Source organism: Notechis scutatus, chromosome 12 (assembly GCF_049901735.1).
Source record: "Notechis scutatus isolate UNSWTSFEM ecotype Mainland chromosome 12, rNotScu1.2, whole genome shotgun sequence".
NCBI lineage: Eukaryota > Metazoa > Chordata > Lepidosauria > Squamata > Elapidae > Notechis > Notechis scutatus.
The window spans coordinates 10348776-10372852 of NC_142020.1; the positions used below are offsets into that span (position 1 = coordinate 10348776).

Below are 24077 nucleotides of genomic sequence, written 5' to 3' on the forward strand. Positions count from 1 at the left end.
AGAGTAAGCGAAACACGAAAAGGCAGACAAACAATGCTGTAAAAGGCAAAATAAATGCAGCTTTCATAGCCAACGCCAGTAACACCACCTTTCTAAGATCAATTAACGCCACTGCTCTGACGTCAACTGATCTCTTTCTCTCCCAGTAATCAAGGGAATCACACCAGAGAAAAAGAGAACTAAAGGGAAACCCAAAAACCATCCTACCTTTTGATGAGTTTGATAGCCTTGAAGGCCTCATCCATGTCTCCAGTGGTTAGGTAGAAACTGAAGTTAAGCATTGCTTCGCAGGTTGTCTTGTCACATTCTTCCAGCCCGATGAAATCTCTCATCGGTCTTCTAGCCACCATCTGATGCAGCGGGATGCTGCCAGGTTCTACCTCATCCTTTTGCTCAGCTTCCATCTGAAAAGAAAGTACTAATTACACATGGCAAGCAAAGTATTTGTGGTGTGTGTGTGTGAGAGAGGGGGAGAGAGAGAGAGGGAGAGAAAGAGAGAGAGAAAGAGAGAGAGGGAAAGAGACCGAGAGAGCGATGTTGGAAGGAAGGAAGGGGAGGAAGTTATGAAGAATGGTTGCTGGAACTGGGTAGGTCTAGTCTGATGAAAAGAAGAACTAGGGGTGACATGATAGCAGTGTTCCAATATCTCAGGTGCTGTCACAAAGAAGAGGGAGTCAAGCTATTTTCCAAAGCCCCTGAGGGCCAGAAAAGGAATAATGGATGGAGATTGATCAAGGAGAGAAGCAACCTAGAACTAAGGAGACATTTCCTGACAGTTGGAACAATTATTCAGTGGAACAACTTGCCTCCAGAAATTGTAAATACTCCAACATTGGAAGTTTTTAAAAAGTTATTGGATAACCATTTGTCTGAAATGGTTTAGTCTCCTGCTTGAGCAGGGGCTCCTAGAAGATTTCCAAAGTCCTTTCCAACTCTGTTATTCTGTTATATGATAGCAACAACCTGTTCTTGATCAATAAATAATATTTATAGCTCAAGACTGGTATTTTCGAAAGAAGCAGCAACTCGATATTCAAACCATTTTCACAATTTAACTTCTCTCCATCACCAAAATATTGTATTTATCAGCAAGGGAGGCTAAGTTTTTCCTTCCAAATAATTTACTTTTCAAATGGAAGATTTTTTTTTTTCTTTTCTTCTTCAGGTCATTGAGCATAGAACAGCAGAAACCAACTTTTTTCCTGCCTAACTTTGTGGGACAGGAGTTGTCTTCCTTTCAATAAAGCAACTTCTTGGGTCTTAATGTCTGAGTGCCGAACATTTTGAACAGGTCATTTATGGCTTTAAGACACATCCTGCTGTTCTAAGTGCTTAAACAGAAGGGTGGGGATTGGGTGGGCCTCGCCTAGAATAATGCCCCAGACAGCATGATACTTAGAAGAAAGAACAGGCTCCAGTGAATGGAATAAACTACTAAGTCATCCCATTATATTATTTTATTATGTGATAAGGATGAGCTAATGGTACTCAAAGGGCAGTGCGGTAAGATAACATGTGGGGCTATGGCTTAACCAATTTATAATCATCTTTAAGACTAAAGGAAGCAAATATCAACAGCATCATTGTATTCTTGTGACATAATGTGTGTGTGAGAGAGAGGGAGGGAGGAAGGGAGGAGGAGAGAGAGAGAGAGAGAGATCTTATTGGCAGGATTTCAGAAGTAGTTCGCCATTGCCTGCTTCCTAGGGCTGAGAGGGAAGGGCTGGCTTAAGATTGCCCAGCTGTCTTTGTGCCTAATGCAGGACTAGAACTCACAATCTCCCAGTTTCTAGTCAGGTGCCTTTACTAAGAACCAAATTTGGCTCTAGCTGATACTTGTTACTGATTGTCATACCTTCCCTATGAACATCTGAGATCCTTGATGGTCACAGACACTAAGAAGAAGATGGCTGGTGTCATTCTCAGGACCTAACGCACAACAGCAACGTGGGTACATGTTCACACACTATCCATGTGAGAACTAGAATCCGCCCTTCTCTTCGTTTTCAAGATACGCTAAACTAGAAGGCATTTCCCTAAAACCCCGCATTGTGACTAGTTTCACTAAGAATGAAATGAAGATTTGGAGGAACGTTTTTCCCCGGATGATGACCCAAGTTTTATTTTTTAGAAAATAGCAAAGGATAGAACGTGGACAATGAAGTGGAAAAACCTGGCGTGACAAAACTAACGGATAAAGAAAAAAATAGCATTACAAATGACTTACATGAGGTTTATAGACAGAATTTCTCCAAAACAACAACTATTGGTTAGCAGAAATAAAAGAAAGAAAGAAAGAAAGAAACAAGAGTGAGAGGAACAGCAAAAAATATATGTTAAAATGTATATTTAAAAAAAAAGAAACAGCAACAGAACAAACACAGAGTGAAATTCACAAACCAAACTTTGTTTTTACAACGGGGCAAACCAGAACTACCCTGGTCATTTTTTGTTATTGTTGTTTAAAGGATTTCACCTACCATCGCCCCACTACCACTTGCTTTAGCTCGCAGGGTACCCTATAAATTATCCCTGAAAGAATGCAACCCCAGCCAAAAAAAAGGGCTAGTCATCCTTAAATTATGGCCTGGGAAGTGATTTTTTTTTTTTACGCTATTGTCCTTTTAGAAAATGTGTCACGAACTTCTTGTCAGGCATCAAGAAACAGGACCATATGTTAAGCGCCAGTTAAACTGATTTATTGCTCAAGTCTATGTCAAAGAATCTAGTCAACTAACAGGCAGCACTAAATTGTTATTAGTTAAGAGTCAGCGGAATTCAAGAGGGGCTGCACTTGGAACATTTGTGGAAACGTAATGATTATAGGCTGAGTCCTCTCTTGACTCCACCCCCAATCTCTGCCTCTTCTTCTTCTACAAATCTATATTTAAATGGTGCACATTTATAATATAACTTATGAAGCATTCGTGCCTGAACTGATTTGTGGTCTTCCCATCCCACTCATGTGGCTTTTTACTATTACTACAAGTACAAACAGTAATGGCAACGTCTCCTCTCACTGTTTCCCCTTTGTGCCTAAAGCACTTGAAGTGATGATGACGATAGTTCAGTTTCTTCTCCTCTGTGAAGGACGATGACAATGACAACAACAAAAATCCCCTAGGGGGAATATCTCCTGGGGAGGATGTTTCTCCTTTAGGAAGGTGAAAACTCTGTCAACTCACCTTTTTGGCAAAGTAATAGTGTGGCACCTCCATGCCCAGAAGAGACTGGTAAGTTGATGGCAACTGAAAACTGTCTTGGAGCAGAAGACCATGCTCTTCAGTGCTGAAGAAAGATACTATCAGCACATCCACCTGGAAGGGGAAATGGAGCATGATTTGGGCTTCATAGTACAACATCCTTTGGTAGGTTTGTTTTTATTTTCCATTTTAATTTGGCAGAGGTTGCAGTTAAGAAGCTGAAGGCACCTCTGCCACAGATGGCTGAGCTAAGAGTTTCCTCTCCTCTGGTAGACCATAATGTGCAATGTTTTACAATGCAAAACTGGGCAGCTCTGCCATTTAGGAATCCCATGCTTTGCAATTCAACAAAGAGACTCTTGGAAAAATTAAATCTGAATTTCATCCACAGCTAGTCCTTGACTTACAACCATTCGTTTAGTGACTGTTCAAATATACAACAGAAGCATTTACAGGCAGATACTGTCACCTAAAGATGAGAGAATGCATTTCATTCCAGCAGAGAGGAGTTATTCCTTTGGCTGAGCCTGAAGTTCAAGAATAACAGGAGGAACTCAGGCCAATGTATAATATGTGACACATGAAAAAGTTCCTATGTCATATTATACTCCCCAGAATCTAATTTTAAATGATTGGACATTAGCTTTTTTTTTTTTCTCGATGAAGAATGACCTAAACCAGGGATCTACAGCCTTGGCAACTTTAAGCCTGGAGAGAACTTCAACTCCCAGAATTCCCCAGCAGAGCAGAGCAGAGCAGAGCAGAGCAGAGCAGAGCAAAGCAAAAGAATTCTGGGAGTTGAAGTCCTCCAGGCTCAAAGTTGCCACGGTTGGAGACCCCTGACCTAAACGATCTTGAATATTGATCATTTTACGATAATGCATTGAAGACTCTCACTGAAGAGCAGCCGAGTACAATGTCATAATGCCATCTCAACAATCAAAATCTCAAAGGAAGAGAAACGATGAACGTACCAAGTTTTCCAAGGATTCTTGCTTCTTATCCAGTGATTGTTGATTAGGGTCCAGAACGGCTTCACATACGAACAGCCTTGGTTCGTTCTGATCCCAGAAGTGACTTGCAGGGATTCGGTTACACAATACTGGATATACAGAGGTGTTTTTCCTAGGCAGACCACACAATCAAGATGGGTAAATCTAACTAGTAACCTTTAAAGGCAAAGGTTCCGCTAGTTGTTTCCGGCTCTAGGGGGCACCGGTGCTCATCTCCATTACAAAGCCGAAGAAGAGCCAGCGCTGTCCGAAGACGTCTCCGTGGTCATGTGGCCAGCATGACTCAATACCGAAGGCGCACAGAACGCTGTGACCTTCTCACCAAAGGGGTCCCTATTTTTCTACTTGCACTTTTACATGCTTTCGAACTGCTAGGTTGGCAGAAACTGGGACAAGTGACGGGAGCTCACTCCGTTACACAGCGCTAGGGATTCGAACTGCCAAACTGCCAACCTTTCCGATCAACAAGCTCAGCATCTTAGCCACTGAGCCACTGTGTCCCCCTAGCAATATATATTAGCAATATATATTACCTACTAATCCAAGTAGTCCTTGACTTACAACAGTTCATTCGGTGACTGAAATTACAATGGCACTGGAAAAAGTGACTTTATGACCATTTTTCATATTATGACTGTTGTAGGTCACATGATCCAAACTCAGATGCTTGGCAACTAATATTGATGACGGCTGCAATCCCCCAGAGTCATGTGATCTCCTTTTGCAACCTTCTGACAAGCAAAGTCAATGGGGAAGGCAGAAGCAGCTTTAGTACAGAACAGTTGAGCTAAGCCACGCCCAGGCTCCTTGCTGTCTCCTTCTTGCTCACACAACCCTCAATTCTCTCACACACTGATAGGAGGCTAGATGAATACCGATGGATGGTGGTAGGCAGAGGCAGAATTTCCACCACCCCCTTATTTTCCTCCCCAAAAACTAAGCCCGACCACATAGTTTCGTAGCGAAACACGGGTCTTGAGCTAGTAAGCAAATAAATATCCAGCATTTGGCCCTGGAGGCATAAAAGGGCTCTGTCTGAATTCAACCAAAGAGAGTAATGTACAGTGGAGCTTTCCATGGTCCTGCAGCGACCAGCTGGCCTCCTGCTGCCTTGCCCCATTGTGTGCACTTTGGCTTGCAAACATCAGAACAATTGTACAAATGTTTCAAAGCCAATAACGTCGAATAAAACAAGAGAACCATTCCTGAAATTTATCTTCCACTAGAAGAGGAAAAAAAGATAGACTCTCCTTTCCTCCATTCCCCAAAAGAATAGGCCAATAAAAGGAGCCACCTTCTGAGATCACAAAAGGAATAATAATAAAATAATCAACATGACATAAAAGTTCCTCTGGGTTCATGTCTGGCACGCACCCACAACGCAGCAGGAAAGTATTCTACTAGGCATATATTCCATAAAAAAAACCAAAAAAAAACTATTCCAAGATGTTCATGCTTTCTTTGAGCATTTGGTATAGAGCTTTTAATTTCACAGTGACCCCTGCTGGATCTTTCATTTTCCATTAAGAAATTACTTTTTGTTTTTTTAAAGGGTGCTCGGAATAGTTTGCAAAGCCATTTTAAGGATGCAGTCATTCTCTAAATGACAAAGCAAGAAAGGGAAAAGCTAGAATTGTCGCAGGGTAAATTTAATGTTTGTGTGAATAACTCTAAAACTAATGCAGATAAAATGAAAGCCATGACGAACAGGCTGATTCACTCAACCATCCTACATGACAGCAGCGTATTTATCCCGCTGAGACACAAAAGTTCCTTTTTGTATAAGCCCATGTTTCTCAACTTTGGTCATTTTAAAAGGTATGGACCTCAACTCCCAGAATCCCCCAGCATGCTGGAAGGAAAAAAATGTAACTGCTAGAAACCAGTTTGTCATGCCCCTGTTGGAATCTGATTCCGAGGGGGAGATTGAGCAGCTGACAGGGAGTGGGAGTGTGGCTCCGGTGGTTGTGGAAGAAACTGGGGAAGGGCACAGTCCGGCTGGGCCTTCAGAGGAAGACCCAGGCCCACCCCCTCTTCATCCTAGGGTACACAGGGAGGAACAGAGAAGGGAGTAACATGGGCTACGGGGGAGGAAAAGGCCCTGATTCTCTTCATTAGCTGCAGCTGGGAAAACAGGATTTAAAAAGGGCGTTTGCGCACAGCTCCTTGCTGGAAGCAAAACATGAATTATTTTGGTTTGTCAAGTCTCATCTAGGTTCTGGCATCCTCCCAACTGTGTGTGTTTCGTTATCTTTTGAAGTCTGCGATTCCTTACCCTGCCCTGTCTCGTTAATTGCTGCAGCGTGGATTGTGTTGGTTTTTATTTGTAATTTGTATGTACTTTGGGTTCGGCCTGAATTTCTTTCCTTTAAAAACTGTTCTTGGCAGAGTTTTTTTTCTCCAGCTGATGATAACTGGACATTGAGGGCCAAGTTGGAGGAATGAAAGGGACTTCATCTACTTTTGTGCCTTTGTTCTTGTGTCATCGCAATATCTAAACAAACAATTGTAAGTCGAGGACTATTAGATTCTGCAGTATAAAAGAAATGTGCTGAATGCATGCATCAAATATATGCCATCTGTAAACCAAGCATCTATTGGCCTGTGTTCAATCAGAACTTTGTAACACTTGTATATGCAAGAGAGTAAAGATGTGAAAAGAATAAGACATGTTTTTTTTTAAAAAAACTCATCTATATTCCACAGTACCTAACTCAAAAAGAAATGAAACCTTACACTTCAGTCTCCTGTCCGAAGGGGAGCATTTCCTTAGCGTCTCTTTGTCGACCTGACTCAAAATCAAACAGGGTGACCGTGTCCATTTCAATGTCGTAGAAACAAATCCTGGGGTCGAAACTGCCATCAGCCTATATAACAATTTTAAAAAGAGAGATGATTGACTCACTATAGGAATGGTAGCGGTAAGTGGCATTCAGCCGGTTCTGACCAGTTCTGGGGAACCAGTAGTGGAAATTTCGAGTAGTTCGGAGAACCGGCAAATCCCACCTCTGACTGGCCCCACCAGCCCCATCTATTCTCTGCCTCCCATTGAGTCCCAGCTGATTGGCTGAGTCTGCTTTTGTTGTCCTGAACAGGAGAATGGAGCTGGAAAGCAGGTTAGCAGGGTGGGGGGGGGGGAATGGGGATTTTACAGTATCCTTCCCCTGCCAGGCCCAGTAAGCCACGCCCACTAAGCCACACCACGCCCACCAAGCCACACCCACAGAACCGGTAGTTAAAATTTTTGAATCCCACCACTGCATGAAGCCAGTCATTTCTTGAATTCCAGCAACTCACGAATGCCTTAAAGGAAGAGCCTCCCCTTCAAAACTCTCCAATCAGGTCCCCCCTAAATCTTTAAAAATATATATATTTTTTTAACGGGAAAAGTCAAACCTGCTTGAACTGTACACTGAGCTGGATCTGCCTTGCCAGTTCCTCGAATGCAGATAAAGAGAGGCAGGGAGGAAATAACGCGAGCACAGGACTTGGCTACATGATGCCAACTTTTCACTTAAACCAGTGTTTCTCAGCCTTGACTGCTTCAAGACGAGTGGACTTCAATTCCCAGAATTCTCTGGTTAGCTGGGGAATTCTGGGAATTCAAGGCTACCCATCTTCAAATGTCTGGGGTTGGGAAAACCTGACTTAATTAAACCTAACTGGGCCTAGTGGTTCGATGTTCCAGGATAACAGAATATGAGAGTCGGAGGGGACCTTGGAGGTCCTCTAGTCGAGCCCCCTGCTCAAGCAGGAAACTCTGTACAATTTCAGATAAGTGGTTGTCCAATGTCCTCTTAAACACCTCCAGGGTTGAAGTATTCACAACTTCAGGAGGCAAGTTGGTGAATTGTTCTCAAACTCAGAAAAATTCTCCTTAGTTCTAGGTTGCTTCTCTCCTTCATTAGTTTCCATCCATTGGTTCTTGTCCTGTCTTCAGGTGCTTTTGAAAATAGGTTGTTCCTCTCTTCTTCCTGAAATATTGGGGCTCAGTGGCCCGGTGGTTAGAGTGCAGTACTGCAGGCTACTTCTGTTGACTGCCAGCTGAGTGCAATTTGGCAGTTCAAATCTCACCAGGCTCAAGGTTGACTCAGCCTTCCATCCTTCCGAGGTAGGTAAAATGAGGACCCAGATTGTTGGGGGGCAAGAGGCTGACTCTGTAAAGCATTTAGAGAGGGCTGGGAAGCACTGTGAAGCAGTATGTAAGTCTAAGTTCTACTGCTATCTTCCTTCCTTCCTTCCTTCCTTCCTTCCTTCCTTCCTTCCTTCCTACCTACCTACCTACCTACCTACCTACCTACCTACCTACCTACCATGGTGCACAGTGGTTAGAATTGGGTTTTCAGGTGAAAGGTGGGGTTGTTCATACCTCACCTTGCTCAGGAGAATGCTGACTCTGTTGCCGCTTGTGTTGCACTTCACGGATGCAATCCCCAGAGCGCCGGGCATCAAATCCACCAAGGCCTTGCTATTGCAATGTACCTTTGCCTCTCTGTGGGAAGACGAGACGGAACAGGTCACGTAAACCTGTCCTGGGTTTTGTTTCCCTGAGAAACTGATCATCAAAGATGGCATTCCAATTGGAAAGAAAGAAAGAAAGAAAGAAAGAAAGAAAGAAAGAAAGAAAGAAAGAAAGAAAGAAAGAAAGAAAGAAAGAAAGAAAGAAAGAAAGAAAGAAAGAGGGAGGAAGGAAGAAAGGAGGAGGAAGGAGGGAGGGAGGAAGGAAAGAAAGGAACGAGGGAGGGAGGGAGGGGAAGGAAGGAAGGAAGGAAGGAAGGAAGGAAGGAAAGGAAGGAAGGAAGGAAGGAAAAAGAAAGAAAGAAAGAAAGAAAGAAAGAAAGAAAAAGAAAGAAAGAAAGAAAGAAAGAAAGAAAAAAAAAGGGAGGGAGGAAGAAAAGGAGGAAGAAAGGAAAAGAGGAAGAAAGAAAAAGAAAGAAAAAGAAAGAGAGAGGAGGGAGGGAGGGAAGGTGGAAGGAAGGAAGGAAGGAGGGAGGGAGGGGGAGAGAGGGAAGGAGGAAGGAAAGAAAGAGGGAAGGAGGAAGGAAAGAAGGAAGGAAGGAAGGAGGGAGGGAGGAGGGAGGGAGGGAGGGGAGGGAGGGAAGGAGGAAGGAAAGAAAGAGGAGGGAGGGAGGGAGGGAGGGGAGGGAGGAAAGAAGGAAGAAGGAAGGAAGGAAGGAAGGAAGGAAGGAAGGAAGGAAAGAAGGAAGGAAGTAAGAAAGAAAGAAAGAAAGAAAGAAAGAAAGAAAGAAAGAAAGGGAAGGAGGGAGGAAGGGAGGAAAGGGGAAAGGAAGGAGGGAGAAGGAAGGAAGAAAGAGGAGGGAGGAAGAAAGGAAGAAGAAGAAAGGAAGGAAGAAAGGAAGAAAGAAAGAAAGAAAGAAAGAAAGAAAGAAAGAAAGAAAGAAAGAAAGAAAGAAAGAAAGAAAGAAAGAAAGAAAGAAAAGGAAAGGAAGGAAGGAAGGAAGGAAGGAAGGAAGGAAGGAAGGAAGGAAGAAAGAAGGAAGGAAGGAAGGAAGGAAGGAAGGAAGGAAGGAAGGAAGGAAGGAAGGAAGGAAAGAAAGAAAGAAAGAAAGAAAGAAAGAAAGAAAGAAAGAAAGAAAGAAAGAAAGAGAAAGTTTTGTAATGAAGCTCCATACCTGCGAGAAAGATCAAAGATCTTAAAGTGAGACAAGTCGGTTCCCACGGTCAAGTAATTCCCACAGACGTCCAGAAAGCAGGGATTGCCTTCCGTTTCCGAGAAGGACAGCAGCTGCTTCACGGTGCCCTGGGAGAGAAGAAGAAGGGAGTGGGCTTCAAGCTCTGGCCTGGGTCATCCTGTCCTGACCAAGATCATGGCCGCTCTCTGATGGATCCCCAGGAACAAGGAAATGAACTGCTGAGTAAATAGTCTGTAGAGATCATCAGTCACCCAGGTCATGGTTGTCCCAAAGGATTCCATTCCCCACTATCCTGTCAGAGCTGAAGAACCTTCTTGGATGAGAAGCAAAATGTTTTCAAAAGAAAAAAACAAGAAAATCCAGTTGCCTCTGGGGAAAAAAAAGCACCTTTGGGACAACTGTGACTTGGATGACTGAGTATCACTGCAGACGTTTAGCTATACAATTTGGGATGAACACCCTTGGAATGGCGTGGGAATAGGAATGGATTTCCAGAGGGAAAAATGGCAGACTGCAGGAACCAGGAGCACTAACTCAGGTGACCCTGAGGACACAGAGAAACCCCCAAGAGTCCTCAATGACCCTCTAAAAGGATGCAAATGACCAGCTGTCTGCAAGGAATATAAATCCTTCCCTTCCCCACCATCCTGTCAGAGCTGAAGAAGCTTCTTGGATGAGAAGTGAAACGTCTTCAAAGAAAACCCAGAAAGTCCAGTTGCCTCTTGAAAAAAGAAAAGCACCTTTGGGACTGCTGAATAAATAGTCCTCAACTTTTAACCATTCGTTTAGCAAAGTGGCCCCCAAAACCTTTTGGGCACCAGGGACCGGTTCCGTGGAGAAAGGTTTCTTTCCACAGACCAGAGGGGGCCTGGTATCGTGTGCTGCCTGCATCTCACGGATGGGGCTTCGTTTGTTTGCGTGGCCTGATAACAGATAATCAGAGTTGGAAGGGACCTTGTAGGTCATCTAGTCCAACCCCCCACCCAAGCAGGAGACCTTACACCATTTCTGACAAATGGCAGTCCAATCTCTTCTTGAAGGTGTCAAGTGATGGCGCTCCCACAACTTCCGAGGGCAACTTCTGTTTCATTGGTTGATTGTTCTCACTGTCAGAAAGTTTTTCCTTATTTCCAGGTTGAATCTCTCCTTGTTCAGTTTCCATCTATTATTCCTTGTCTGGCCTACAGGCGCTTTGGAAAATAGCTTGATCACTTCCTCCTCTCTGTGGCAGCCCCTCAAATATTGGAAGACTGCTATCATGTCTCCCCTGGTCCTTCTCTTCCCTAGACTAGCCATGTCCAGTTCCTGCAACTGTTCATTGTATGTTTTAGCCTCCAGTCCCCTAATCCTCCTGGTTGCTCTTCTCTGTACTTTTTCTAGAGTCTCAACATCTTTTTTATAATGTGGTGACCAAAAATGGATGCAGTACTCTAGGTGTGCCCTTACTAAGGCTTTAAGGCCTAGTTTCTGGCATGCTGCGGCCCAGTGCTGGTACACAGGGGGTTGGGGACCCCTGATTTAGCACCTATTCAAAACTACAGTGGAACTGGAAAAAAAATGACTTATGGCAGTCCTCACACCTATCTCCATTGTCTCTTGGCCATGTGACGAAAATTTGTACGCCTGGCAGCCCATGTGTTTGTGAGGGTTGCAGCATCCTAGGGTCATCCAACTGCTATTTGCACATTTCCCAGCTGTCTTCTGGACAAGCAAAGTCAACGGGGAAGCCAGATTCACTGAACGACCGGGTTACTAACAGTGGCAGTGATTCGCTGAACAACAACTGTGGCAAGGAAGGTCGTAAGATGGGGCAAACTCACTTCACAGCTGCCTTGCTTAGCAACGAGAATGTTGGGCTCGGTTCTGGTCATCACTCAAGGACTACCTGTATACGGTGCCAGATTCTACACCCGCAAGATCTTGGTTATTATAATTAGCTAGGCGGTTTTCCGTTAACAGGCCAGACAGTTTGGGCAGAAGAGTCTTACTCCAACCACAAATGTCATAAATCTCAAACTATTTCCTCCAGCAGGGGGCTGTCACTGCACCCCTATAGTGCCAACTTGCTTACCTGCCAGGTGCGAACTTGAACCCGATTTGGTTCGACAGTATAAAGATTCTCTTCATGCATAGCCAGCACAGGGGAATCACAGAGGAAAGAACCTGGAACCGTTCAAAGGAAGAGTCTTACAACGGCCTTAATCTCTCTCTTTATTTGTACAGCTAAGAGCTTCATCAGTTATACCTAAATGTCTACACAAAAAACCCCTATCTTTTCTTTAAGATATGATAAGATAAACTTTGTTGTAATTTTGGTTTTCTGTGAACAGACCGGCACACATTAAAAAAAATGAAATTCTGATCTCCATTCTCCAAAGAAAATAAACATATGACCATACACACACAGTACATGCACACACTTACACATATGCTATATATGTACATAGATATACATTCATACATATATGTTGTGACTCGGAGGTCTGAATCTGCCTTGTTAGAAGATACAGACTTAAGTAATGAGGGAGAGAGGGATTTGGCTTCCAGATTTGAGCCTGCCTTGCTGGAAGACACAGACTTGAGCCAGGAGGAAGAGGAGGACTTGGCTCTGAGGTTTGAGCCTGTGTTGCTGGAGGATTCGGAATCATCTCCCTCCCCGGGACCTTCCTCCCTGGTTGTGCCTCAGGTGTCGGCAGATAATCAGGAGAGCGTGCCAGAGTCCTTGGCTGAGGATCAAGCCGAGGAATGCTGGTTTGATGCAAGGAAAAGACGCAGGCAGAAGCGGGAAATGCAGCGTAAAAGGAAAGGTCAAATCAGGAACTGACTTGAGGGACTGACACGCCCCTCAGGAAATAAAAGAGGGCGTGTTAGCTCGGAATACTCGTTCGGGACAATTTATTTATTCGTGATAGCAGCTTGGACAAACTCTCCGTGTGGCATTTGCTTCTTGATTTATGGTCTTGTTTGTTATCGGACTTGGCAGGCAGCTTTTGGAAGACTGCCAAGGATTCCTCCAGTCAAAGGAATTTAACTCTGTCGTTCCTGGTCCTGTCTGTTTATTTATATTCCTTTGAAAACTTGGACTCTCACCTCGTGGTCACAGGTGAGACAGAACACACACACATATATATATATATACTGTATATGTATACACACATAGACACAGAGGTGTGTATGTATCTGTGTGCATGTATGTATATATGTATGTATGTATCCGTTCTGAATACATTTTAGTATGGAAACATTTTTTCTTGCCTCTTTCTATAAAAAAGCAAATTATTGGCGTTCTATATATAATTTCTAATACGCACACAAAATTCCATCCAAACCCATTCAACCTACCTGAATTCCGTAAAGTGGCAGCTGACAGTTCATAGATAGAAACTTGCTTTCCATTCCAGAATGCTACAGCATCCTAAAAGACAGGATCAAAAAAGGTCACTAAAAATCCATTTCCTAGATTAATCCACAGATCTCAAAAGGTTCTATCAGTCCTTTAGGGCCAACCGACATATTATGGTTTCTATAGGGTACGCAGCCTTTCTTTCAGAAGTGATTGCTTCCAGGGGAAATTTTCATGAGCACCTCCTGGAGTTGATTCTGGTTGCGCCCCATATCAAACTGTGAACTTCACCTAAACAGCATTTAGCTTGCTAAATTTCTAGGGAAATAAAGATTTATCTCCTAGGAATTTGGCAAGCTAAATGCTGTTTATTCAGGTTTAAAAAATTTAAATCTATTAACTTCAATTATTATAGTTTCTGTTTTTTGCTTTACCTTCCTGTGCAGACAGGCAAACTGCTGTTATTTTCATTATTTATTTGATTTTTATAGCTGCCCACCTCAACAAGTAATGCTGCACATGTCAATATGTATCATACGATAGATATTATTATACAAAGGTACCATTTTATATACTACTTTCTTTTATGATCAAATTCTATTAAGCTTCCCTGAATTCCCTTTTAACAGAGATAGGAGAGATAACATAGAAATCATTAAAGCCCATTAAGGGTGAACTCACTGAAATCAACAAGAATTTGAGTTCATCAGATTACATAATGAAATTCACAACCAGTGCCTTAAGGCTGGATTCCTCGGAAAATGTTTTTTATACCTCATCTTCATCCCCAAAACCAAGATAGTGGTACCTCAGTACTCATCATTGGCTATAGGAGGTGCAGTGAGTACCAGAAATAAGGAGTACCAAACACATTTCCCCCCATAATTTTAATATTTAATATTCCCATAAAAACACATTTCTACAGATCTACAGAGGAATCATTGAATCTGTCATCTGTACCTCTATAACTGCCTGGTTTGGCTCTGCAACCCAACAAGACAGACACAGACTTCAGAGGATAATTAGGACTGCAGAAAAAAAAAATTGCTACCAACCTGCCTTCAATCGAGGACCTGCATACTGCATGAGTCAAAAAGAGGGCTGAGAAAATATCTACGGACCCCTCACATCGTGGACATAAACTGTTTCAACTCCTTCCCTCAAAACGACGCTATAGGGCCCTGCACACAAGAACAACTAGACACCAAGGACAGTTTTTCCCTGAATGCCATCACTCTGCTAAACAAATAATTCCTTCAACACAGTCCAAATATTTACAAAGTCTGCATTACTATTACTATTAATCTTCCCATCACTCCTTATCACCTCTCCCCCCCCACTTGTGAGTGTATGACTATAACTTTGTTGCTTGTATACTTACGATTTATATTGACTGTTTCCTAGTATGATTTGATTACTTATTGTACCTATGACTATCATTAAGTGTTGTATCTGATGATTCTTGACTCTTGACGAATGTATCTTTTCTTTTATGTACATTGAGAGGACTTGCACCAAAGACAAATTCCTTGTGTGTCCAACCACAGTTGGCCAATAAAGAATTGAATTCTATTCTATTCTATTCTATTCTATTCTATTCTATTTCTATTTCTATTTCTATTTCTATTTCTATTTCTATTTCTATTTCTATTTCTATTCTACAAGGAATAATGTAGTGAGTCACAAGGTAGCCGACACCAACAAGTTCTAGCTTGTGCGTCGAGTACCAACAAACGATGAGTACTGGGACAAAATTTTTGCATCAAAATGCACTGAGGACCAATTCCGATGAGTTTCAATGCAGTTCAGTACCAAGGTACCACTGTACATCGATCTGATGGAAAATACCTTGGTTGCGCAGACTCCATTCACATACGTGTCGATACGGAGGTTATCCATCATTTTGCTGCTGAAGCTGGTGATGTTGAACAAGTTAGGGGAAACCTGGACCACGGCCATTTGCTGGTGGAAGTGTGAAGCCATGGCCTGTTCCCTCAGGATGGCAACCGAGTTGTTTAGGTTTACAGCCAACAGGTTCTTTTTGGAACTCCACTGGAAACACGAGGAAGAAAAACACATTAGGATTCACCAGCTGGCTTAGTGAGAAAATGCATTGGGTATAGAGCCACGGACTCTTTGAAAGAAACCTTGAAAAGAAGACAGACATCGATAACTTTTTAAGAGTCTGTAGAGATTCTCAATCATCCAGGTCATGGTTGTCCCAAAGGTGCTTTTTTTTTTTTCAAGAGGCAACTGGACTTTCTTGTTTTTCCTTTGGAAGACGTTTCGCTTCTCATCCCAGAAGCTTCTTCAGCTCTGAAAAATGGGAATCCTTCCATTCTCGACTATCCTGTCAGAGCTGAAGAAGCTTCTGGGATGAGAAGCGAAACCGTCTTCCAAAGAAAAAACAAGAAAGTCCAGTTGCCTTCTGAAAAAAGGCCCTTTTGGGATAACTTTTATTTATTTATTTTTATTTATTTATTTATTTTTGTCAATTGCTCACAAGATAATAGGTATAAGTATAAGTAAAAACATAGTTATGAATACATGGATACATATAAGAAAAATAAAAATAAATAAAAGAAACAATAGGACAGGGACGGTAGGCACGTTGGTGCGCTTATGCACGCCCCCTACAGGCCTCTTAGGAAGTGGGTGAGGTCAATAGTAGACAGTCTAAGGTTAAAGTTTTTGGGGTTTGGGGAAGAAACCACAGAGTCAGGTAGAGTATTCCAGACATTGACCATTCTGTTGCTGAAGTCGTATTTCCTCCAATCAAGTTTGGTGAGGTTTACCTTGAGTTTGTATCTATTGTTTGCTCTTGTACTGTTGTGGTTGAAGCTGAAGTATTCATTGACAGGTAGGACATTATGATTTTATACACTATACTTAGATCGGATTATTATTATTATATATATTAGATTGTATTATTATTGTTGTTGTTGTTTTTGTTATTATTGTTATTATTATTATTGTTGTTGTTATTGTAATCTTGAATACACCTTGTAGGGGGTGGATAACATTTGGGGCAGTGGTGGTATTCTACTGGTTCAGGCCAGTTCGGCCAAACCAGTAGTAAAAAAACACCTACCAGTTCGGTCGAACCAGTATTTCGTTTTTTTCCTCCCGACAATCAGCTGTTCCAACGATCAGCTGTGCCGGGATCCTCCTCGCTGTCTTACTGTTTCGTCCAGGAAGCTACCCTGAAGCCTAGGAAGCAAAAAACCCGGAGTGTGTGTGTGTGGGGGGGGTCACGCAAAAGAGAGAGAGAGGCCACGCCCACCCAGTCACATGGCCACTCCCACCTAGGCACACCCACTTAGCCATGCCCACAGAACCAGTAGTAAAAATATTTGCATCCCACCCCTGATTTGGGGGGGGGGGGCTTGGCGGATCGGTGGGGGGGGGGGATGGTTTTGTGTGAGTGGCAGGTGTGCGTGCGTGTGCGCAACTCCATTTGCACAAATGAGGGCGCATGCCTGCCGCTCCCACAAGCGGAGCTGTGCAAGTGTGCCCACCCGCCTGCCACTCAGGCAAGGGGAGTTGCACACACACACACACACACACACACACACGTGTGCTCACCTGTCCCTTGTGCGATCCGGTTCAGAATGGGCCAAGGCCCGGGGATTGTGGACTCCAGATGTACCGGCATCCCTCTGTTTACAACCATTCATTTAGTGGCCATTCAAAGCTACGAGGCCACTGGAAAAACAGTAAGTTAGGATCGGTCCTCACACTTACAACTGTGGCAGCATGCCCCAGTCACAGCCTCAACATTTGGGCACTTGGCAACCAGCGAGCGATCCTAGAATCAGGTGATTGCCGTTTGAAACCTTCCCAGATGGTTCCTGACAAGCAAAATCAAGCCAGATTCACATGATCATGTGGGATTTCGCTTAACAACCATTGCAAAATTCTGGTAAAATGGGACACTGAACAACCAACATGCTTAGCAACGTAAATTCTCATCCCAGTTGTGGTCATTACCCAAGGACTACCTGTACCGTGAACAGGTGGCTTTTTCTGGCCAATTCATCTACCTGGTTTTTGACGAAAAGCTTAATTGGTTAGGTAATAAATTCATGCCAGATAGAAAAATCTGTCAAGGGTCTATTAAATAACTTACAAAAACATGGGGAAAGAAGTGGAAAATCTACAAATGCCTGCTCTTATAAAAAAAAAATCCAGGAAGCATTATAAAAATGTGAAATTAATATACTGAAAGGGTTGAAACAAAAACTCGTCGTATATCTAGAAGGTATAGCTAACAAGGCCCAAAATCTATCCAGCAACAAGCTGGTCGAATCAAATGCATTCAGTTTTGGTTATTTATGTAAGACAATTGCCCAGCCTACATCATTTGTTATGATTTGTCCACCATAATAGATCAAGAGAACAAGAACAACCATTGTTACGTCTGTTCATTTAAGCGTATGCTGAACTTAAAAGGCAAACATGAGTGTACTTTTCATCTGCCAAAGATTAACACCACATGCAAATAAACACTTCACGCAGAGTTCCCAACAAGGCTTTATCTATTTGCTCACATTTCCAACGAGTCTCTAGTTTCCTTTCATTCTTATACCTCATTGGAAGAACTTCTTCTTTAAATGTATTTATTGAGCCAAATTAATATCCCATTGCAATCAAACAGACTCTCAGAGCTCACAGTAATGAAGTCAATAAATAAATAAATACCAAAAATTAAGAAGGGACTTTTCAAAACTTAGTCATATAATGCTGGCAACACATTTCCAAAGCCTTCTAGAAAATGTCTGTTTTCTTTTTTTTTCCCAGAAGGTGGATAATGTTGGGTAGAAATGAATCTTCAACAGGAGGCCCTTCCAGAGGGAGGGCCCCATCCAATCTCCCCCTTGGCAACTTTTAAGGTGGGTGGACTTCAACTCCCAGAATTCTTCAGCCCGCAGGACCTCAAAGGTTGAGAAATACAGCAGTCCCACCACAACTGAGCCAACATTTCTGTCGCTAAGCAATAGTTATTCAGTGAAATGACCTTCATTTTATGACCTTTCTTGCCACATTTATTAAGTGAATCACTTGCAGTTCTTAAATTAGTAATCCAGTTGCTAAGTGAATCTGGTTTCTCCGTTGACTTTGCTTGTTGGAAGTTCGCAAAAAAGAATCATCCCAGGGCAGTGCAACCATCATAAGTAAGAATCAATTGCCAAGCATCTGAATTTTTATCATGTGACCATGGCGATTCTGCAACGGTCATAACTGTGAAAACTAGTCATCAGACACTTTTTTCAGCTCCATTGTAACTTCAAACATTCAGTAAGCAAATGGTCGTAAGTCAAGGGCTACCTATAGGTGGCATCCCCTAATGACTTCTTATCTCTAGAATGCACACCTGTGCCAAAAAGCTTATTCTTAGTATCCCTGATGTGAGATTACACCTTCTTTGGCACATGGTGTTGCATCCAAGTAAGCCAAAGAGAAGGATCCTATCTGTGAGTTTACCTCGATTTGAATGATATTCCCATCCAGCTCTGTAGGGGTCTGGAGTTTCCATCTGTCCTTGCCTTCCAGGGACCAGATGGTTGGGCTGGAGAATGGCACTTTCCTCCACATCGCTATTCGCCCTTTATTGGTGCCAGCGGCTAGAAGACCTGCCAAATGGATCATATTAGATCTGGTCCAGGATGCCCTCACTTTCTTTCTGCCCAAAGCCAACATGTCATCAAACTCCAGTAGGAGCAACAGAAAGAGACGAAACATAGGGGAGAAACAAATCTTAGGTGATAAGGGAAGCTTGTAGTTTAATTTCCAATGGCTGAAATAATTGTTTCCCATGAATATATAAATATGGCTTACTAGTATCATTTTCCCATTTAAAGCTAACGGACCAATTTAAAGCAAGCTGCATCTCATTCCAACTTTGCCATTGAAGGCCAACTCACCACAGCCATGGGACAACTTGCAACGGGACAATTCAACGATACAATTTAATGATTTAAAATAATTTTAAAATAATTTTAATTTTTGACATTCACATTTCATTCCGCTCCCTCTTTTTGCTTCCTTTCTGCAATAATTCTGTTCAACCATTTCTTGGATATTAGTGTAATATCCAATAGTGATATTAGTGAGTTGGCTGTGGCGAATTGTCCTATGGCAAGTTGGCCATGGAGAATTGTCATAGACCCTCCAAGTCTTAAAGTAGCCAAACTGACCCCTGGTTTAAATGTTCTTCTTCAGCAGCGTATCTCTCTAGATATAAATGTTTTCCGGGCTGTGTATATTTTGTCTTTAAGTTGCCCCCTTATCAATGTTAGTTGGACTTCCCTCTGTGGAATAGATTACTTCTGAAACCAGTGAGATTTTTAAAAAATGGATAATTAAGATGCTAAAGGTCAAAGCAATCTGATCTTTTGTATACCTTTGGCATTGCAATAGGAGACACAATGGATACATTCTCCAGTTTCAAAGCCTAGCTGTTCATCCAGAGACAGGACATAATTCTCACCCCGTTCCAAGTCCCAGAACCTACAGAGAAGGTACAAGAAATGTAGTTCATAAGGGGCATGGCTTACAAAAAAATCAACAGGCAATATTGTAAATGTTGTAAACCGACTGTGTAACCAATATTGTAAACCGATGGTGGCCATATTTGTTTTTCTGCCTTGCCTTGGCTGTTTGCCACCTTCTTTTCTTGTATCCGTCCCTAAGACTGTGTGAAACTCTTCCATTCACTCTAAAAATAATCATAACAATGGCTAAACAGTAATCATCCAGTAGCTGGCCTACTGCTTAAGAGGTGAAGCAGGAGGGGAGAGATTAGTTCTTTAACTGAGACAGACATTTCTTGTTCTTCGTGTCTATTCTCTGCTCCTAATAGTCCTGTGACTTTGAAGTAATATGACAGTAATTTTCAGAACACATCCATGAACACCAACTAGCAGTCAGAAGACATGATGAAAATCGTTCAATTTCACAACATATAGACAGATTTAACCATAGTTTCAATTGGGAAAATATGACCCAAAATTTGACTTTTTACCTATCCGTCCATCTGTCTACCCATCCATCATCCAATTTTAAGGCCTGCCTATCTCCCTCACAGAGGGAGAGAGATTGCATATAAGGCAGACGTCATGGTTTAAAAGAAACTCTGGTTAGCTACTAAGCAAGCCAGTTAAGCCATATTTTATCAGGTTGTGTAAGAAAAAGTTAGTGAAAAAAGCGAAAGTTAGAATATTTTGGACCTGGGATGTGACACCCAGAAAAATACGGCATACTTCACTTGATCCTCCAGGGAAAGATTGAAGGCAAATGAGGTCCAAGGAGAAGAACATCATAGCTACAAAATCTAAGGGACTGGTTTGGACAAAACTCAGCAGCACTTTTTTGTGCAGCTGTTGATAAAAATAGGATCGCCAACCTGATCACCAATGTCCGATGATGGATAGAGGAGGAGGAGGAGGAGGAGGAGGAGGAGGAGGAGGAGTAAGGTCTCAGGAGTTCTTACAGGCACCTCTTTGCTCTTAAATCTAATGTTGCATTTGGTATAATTTAAGGTTTTAAGTGAACCAGGCAGCACCTCAAAAGACCAAATGATTTTCTTACCTAAGTAGGGGTTCGTTCGTTGCAGTGATAAGGAGGCTATGATCAATCAAAATGATATCAGCGGGATGATTCATTTTTCCACTCAACTTCACCTGGTAACAAAAAGCATTCAGCGCACCAAGTTATTGAGTTTAATCCTTTTTTTCAAAAACCATGGTCCAAGTAAGCCATGCGCACCGAAATAAAAGTGCTTGACAATTATAAAAGGCAGTTCCAGGTGTCTGCTCATAAATTATTTTGATTCTTCAATTTCAGGCATGTCTAATGAAGTGGAACTCCAGCGTCCTCAAGGCAGCTGGTAAATTAGCCAAAACCCATAATAATTAACTATTTTCTTAAGTAAGGCATCACAGAGCCTGCTACCTCACCTTCAGAAGTTCTTCTGCTTCTCCTTCGGGAGAAATCTTGTGAAGGGATAAGAGGAGCGTCTCCGTTATTATTACTAAGACATCTTTTTCCATGAACAGCATTTTTTGGATTGAAGTTTCTATAATCAACGCTTGATTGGTTTTTCCTCTTTCACTCACATAATGCACAGTTCCTGCAATGCAAACAATTGGGTAGTTAACTCAGCCACCTAATGAAGCTCAGGGCGTCCCAAATTCGGGATGAACAGTGAAAGAATTATCTCAAATTATCTCAAGAGTGGAATCAACCGATGCATTTTTCAAAACAGTGGAAAGAAACTTAACGTAAGATATTATGAAGATGGCAGTTACGGGAGATTGTGATGAAAGCCAACTTTGACTTTGGGGCAATCCTGAGTTCTAGTCCAGGCTTAGACATGAAAGCCAGCTAGGTGACTTGGGGCCAGGCCCAACCCACCTCACAGGGTGGTTGTTTTGGGGAAAATAGGAGGAGGAAGGCGTGTTGGGTATGTTCACCGCCTTGAGTTATTTGAAAAAATAACGAAGTTGGAAAATCAATAAAAAAGAAAGAAAGACTAAGAATAACGACTAAAAATAAAAGAGAGTCAGGCTAAACAGGTAGGCTAAAAGGAATCCACAGACTCTATGGAAAGTGGCATTACTCACTGTCAATATTAAGAGTGTGAACAAATAAGAAATTGCAGGAAACCGATTCAAAGCGCTCTCTCTTTCGCTCTCTGCACTTGTGCAAAGATGCAAGGAAAATGAGCTCTCTTCGTGCCTTGTTTACATCTCAAAAGATAAGAGCAACTTGCCAAATTTAAATCCCATGCATTTGTGGTTTACCCATAGGGGGAGCTGTGATCTTCCAAATTAACCACCATATGAATTTCATGGGGAATGGTTTGTGGCATAGTCAGCCAGATGTTCAGACTGGATTTGACATTTTAATTCATCTATGAAATCCTTCCCAAGGACCTGGGATAGGCAGACCTGGATGTTTGATGGTGTTAGAGGTAATGTTGCAGGATGCAAGCTGTTCCAAGTACAGCTGCCTTTTGCAATTGATTACTGATGAATTTGTCAACGCCAATGGTGTTAAGTAGTGCTCCAGTTGTTTTGGGATTTATCATAAAGATTATAAATGATATGGAATATATTACTATATATGAGTTTATAGAAGTAGACCTCAAAGGTCCTTGGGGCAGCTTGTAGGAACCAGAAGAATTAGCTTTTTCTTAAGTTAATCCATCACACAGCTTTAAATATTTGTGTAAATCATAGAACATAAATGTAAAGAATAAAGATCAGCCAATACATTCTTGTTTTTAAATCTGCTTTGTTCTTACCATCAATCATGCTTACAAAGAAGGACAGGCCTTCCTGGGGTCCCATTTTCAGAGCCATCCCCATTCCAGATTTTCTCCAGTTAAACATATCCAGGGCCTTCTCATCACCGCTCACTGCAGCTTTGGCGAGCTGGACCAAATCTCTGCAGGTAAGAACAAGACATTTCAGTTTTGGCATCCTTTGGATTTATCTACAAGGCGACAGCTTCCTTTTTACAGGCAGACCTCGAGTTACAACCATCCATTTAGTGGCCATTCAAAGCTGTAACAGCTCTGAAAAAAAGTGATTTTTTTTTAAACTGGTCCTCGCACTTATGCCTGTCACAGCATTCCTAAGGTCACATAGTCAAAATGCGGGTGCTTGGCAACTGGCTTGTATTTATGACAGTTGCAGTGTCCCGGGGTCATGTGATCATCATTTGCAACCTTCCCAGCTGGCTTCTGACAAAGTCAACGGGTGAAAGCTGGATTTGCTTAATCACCACATGATTCAGCAACAGCAGAATTGCTTAACAACCACGGCAAAAATAGTCATAAAATTGGGGGTGATTTATTTAATAACCACCATCCCTAGCAATGGAAATTCTGGTCGCAGCTGTGATTGTAAGTCAAGGATTCCTTGTAAAAAAAATAATAACTTCTTTAAACAATAAGAGGTTTCTCACCCCACAAGGAAGTCCCAGATATTTTCTAATATTAAGGTTTTTTTTCTGATAGGCACTTAGGGCATAGCACAAGAGTCTTCAAACTTGGCAAGTTTAAGACTTGTGGATTTCAACTCCCAGATTTCCTGAGCTAACAGGACTGGAGGAGGAATTCTGGGAGTTGAAGTCCACAAGTCTTGAAGCTGTCAAGTTTGAAGACTGCTGGCATTGCACAAAAGGAAACAGTAGGCCTCCATTGGATTTTAAACATATACTGTACCGCAAGCAACAACATAATTTTTTAGACAATTTAGGAAGATAAAGAGGATGAAAAAAATAAAAGGTTTCAACCTGAGAAGCTATAAAAATAGATAATGCTAAACAATGATTTTAAAAAATGAAACACAGGGAAAAAACTGGCACTTGATTCATCATCGATACTGACGCCTAAAAATCAAAGAAGTTTCACACTTTTTGTTCCAGTGAAACTTAATATTCACAGACGAAGAAATTCTAGCCAATTCTTTCATACTTACTCTCCTGGAGGAGGTGGGCGAAAAATGCAGAAATTAAGATGTTTTCCATACTCGTGTTTTAACAAAGGGGGGCCTTGGACTCTACCCCGCTGATCCATCCGCCACAATACAAGAACCCCGAGCTACAAAAGAGAGATCTATTAATATTTTCTTATGGACCGTTTGTTCGGCAATTGATGGTCCTGGTTTTGAGACGAGTTCGTATCTTTTTAAAAAAAAATATAGTTTATTTATACGTTTTCAATTAACAGTGCTTATATAAGTGCTTTGGAAACAGTGCATTCTCTGGGTCAGTTCCTTACATAATAAAGTTTTCCCAGCTCCTAATTTCTACTTCTATTACATCCAATCATTGATAAAACAAATCCCATATTTGG

General features: G+C 42.0%; 1 protein-coding gene across 4 annotated transcripts in view; it reads right to left on the reverse strand.

The window, feature by feature from the left end:
• IFT140 (intraflagellar transport 140) overlaps positions 1-24077 on the reverse strand; it is an 84541-nt gene that overhangs the window by 54093 nt on the left and 6371 nt on the right. For 2 of the 4 annotated variants that reach the window (XM_087973302.1, XM_087973303.1), the window contains exons 4-19: positions 23701-23822; positions 22521-22663; positions 21172-21344; positions 20804-20895; positions 19617-19723; positions 18698-18846; positions 15062-15265; positions 13213-13285; positions 11942-12033; positions 9850-9977; positions 8591-8708; positions 6953-7083; positions 4178-4328; positions 3186-3317; positions 2228-2263; positions 208-404 (exon numbers count right to left, since the gene is read on the reverse strand). In XM_087973302.1, the coding sequence (XP_087829428.1) occupies positions 208-404; positions 2228-2263; positions 3186-3317; positions 4178-4328; positions 6953-7083; positions 8591-8708; positions 9850-9977; positions 11942-12033; positions 13213-13285; positions 15062-15265; positions 18698-18846; positions 19617-19723; positions 20804-20895; positions 21172-21344; positions 22521-22663; positions 23701-23822 (2048 nt within the window). The remainder of the gene's footprint in view (positions 1-207; positions 405-2227; positions 2264-3185; positions 3318-4177; positions 4329-6952; positions 7084-8590; positions 8709-9849; positions 9978-11941; positions 12034-13212; positions 13286-15061; positions 15266-18697; positions 18847-19616; positions 19724-20803; positions 20896-21171; positions 21345-22520; positions 22664-23700; positions 23823-24077) is intronic. The other 2 variants (XM_087973304.1, XM_087973305.1) reach the window with 1 other exon arrangement.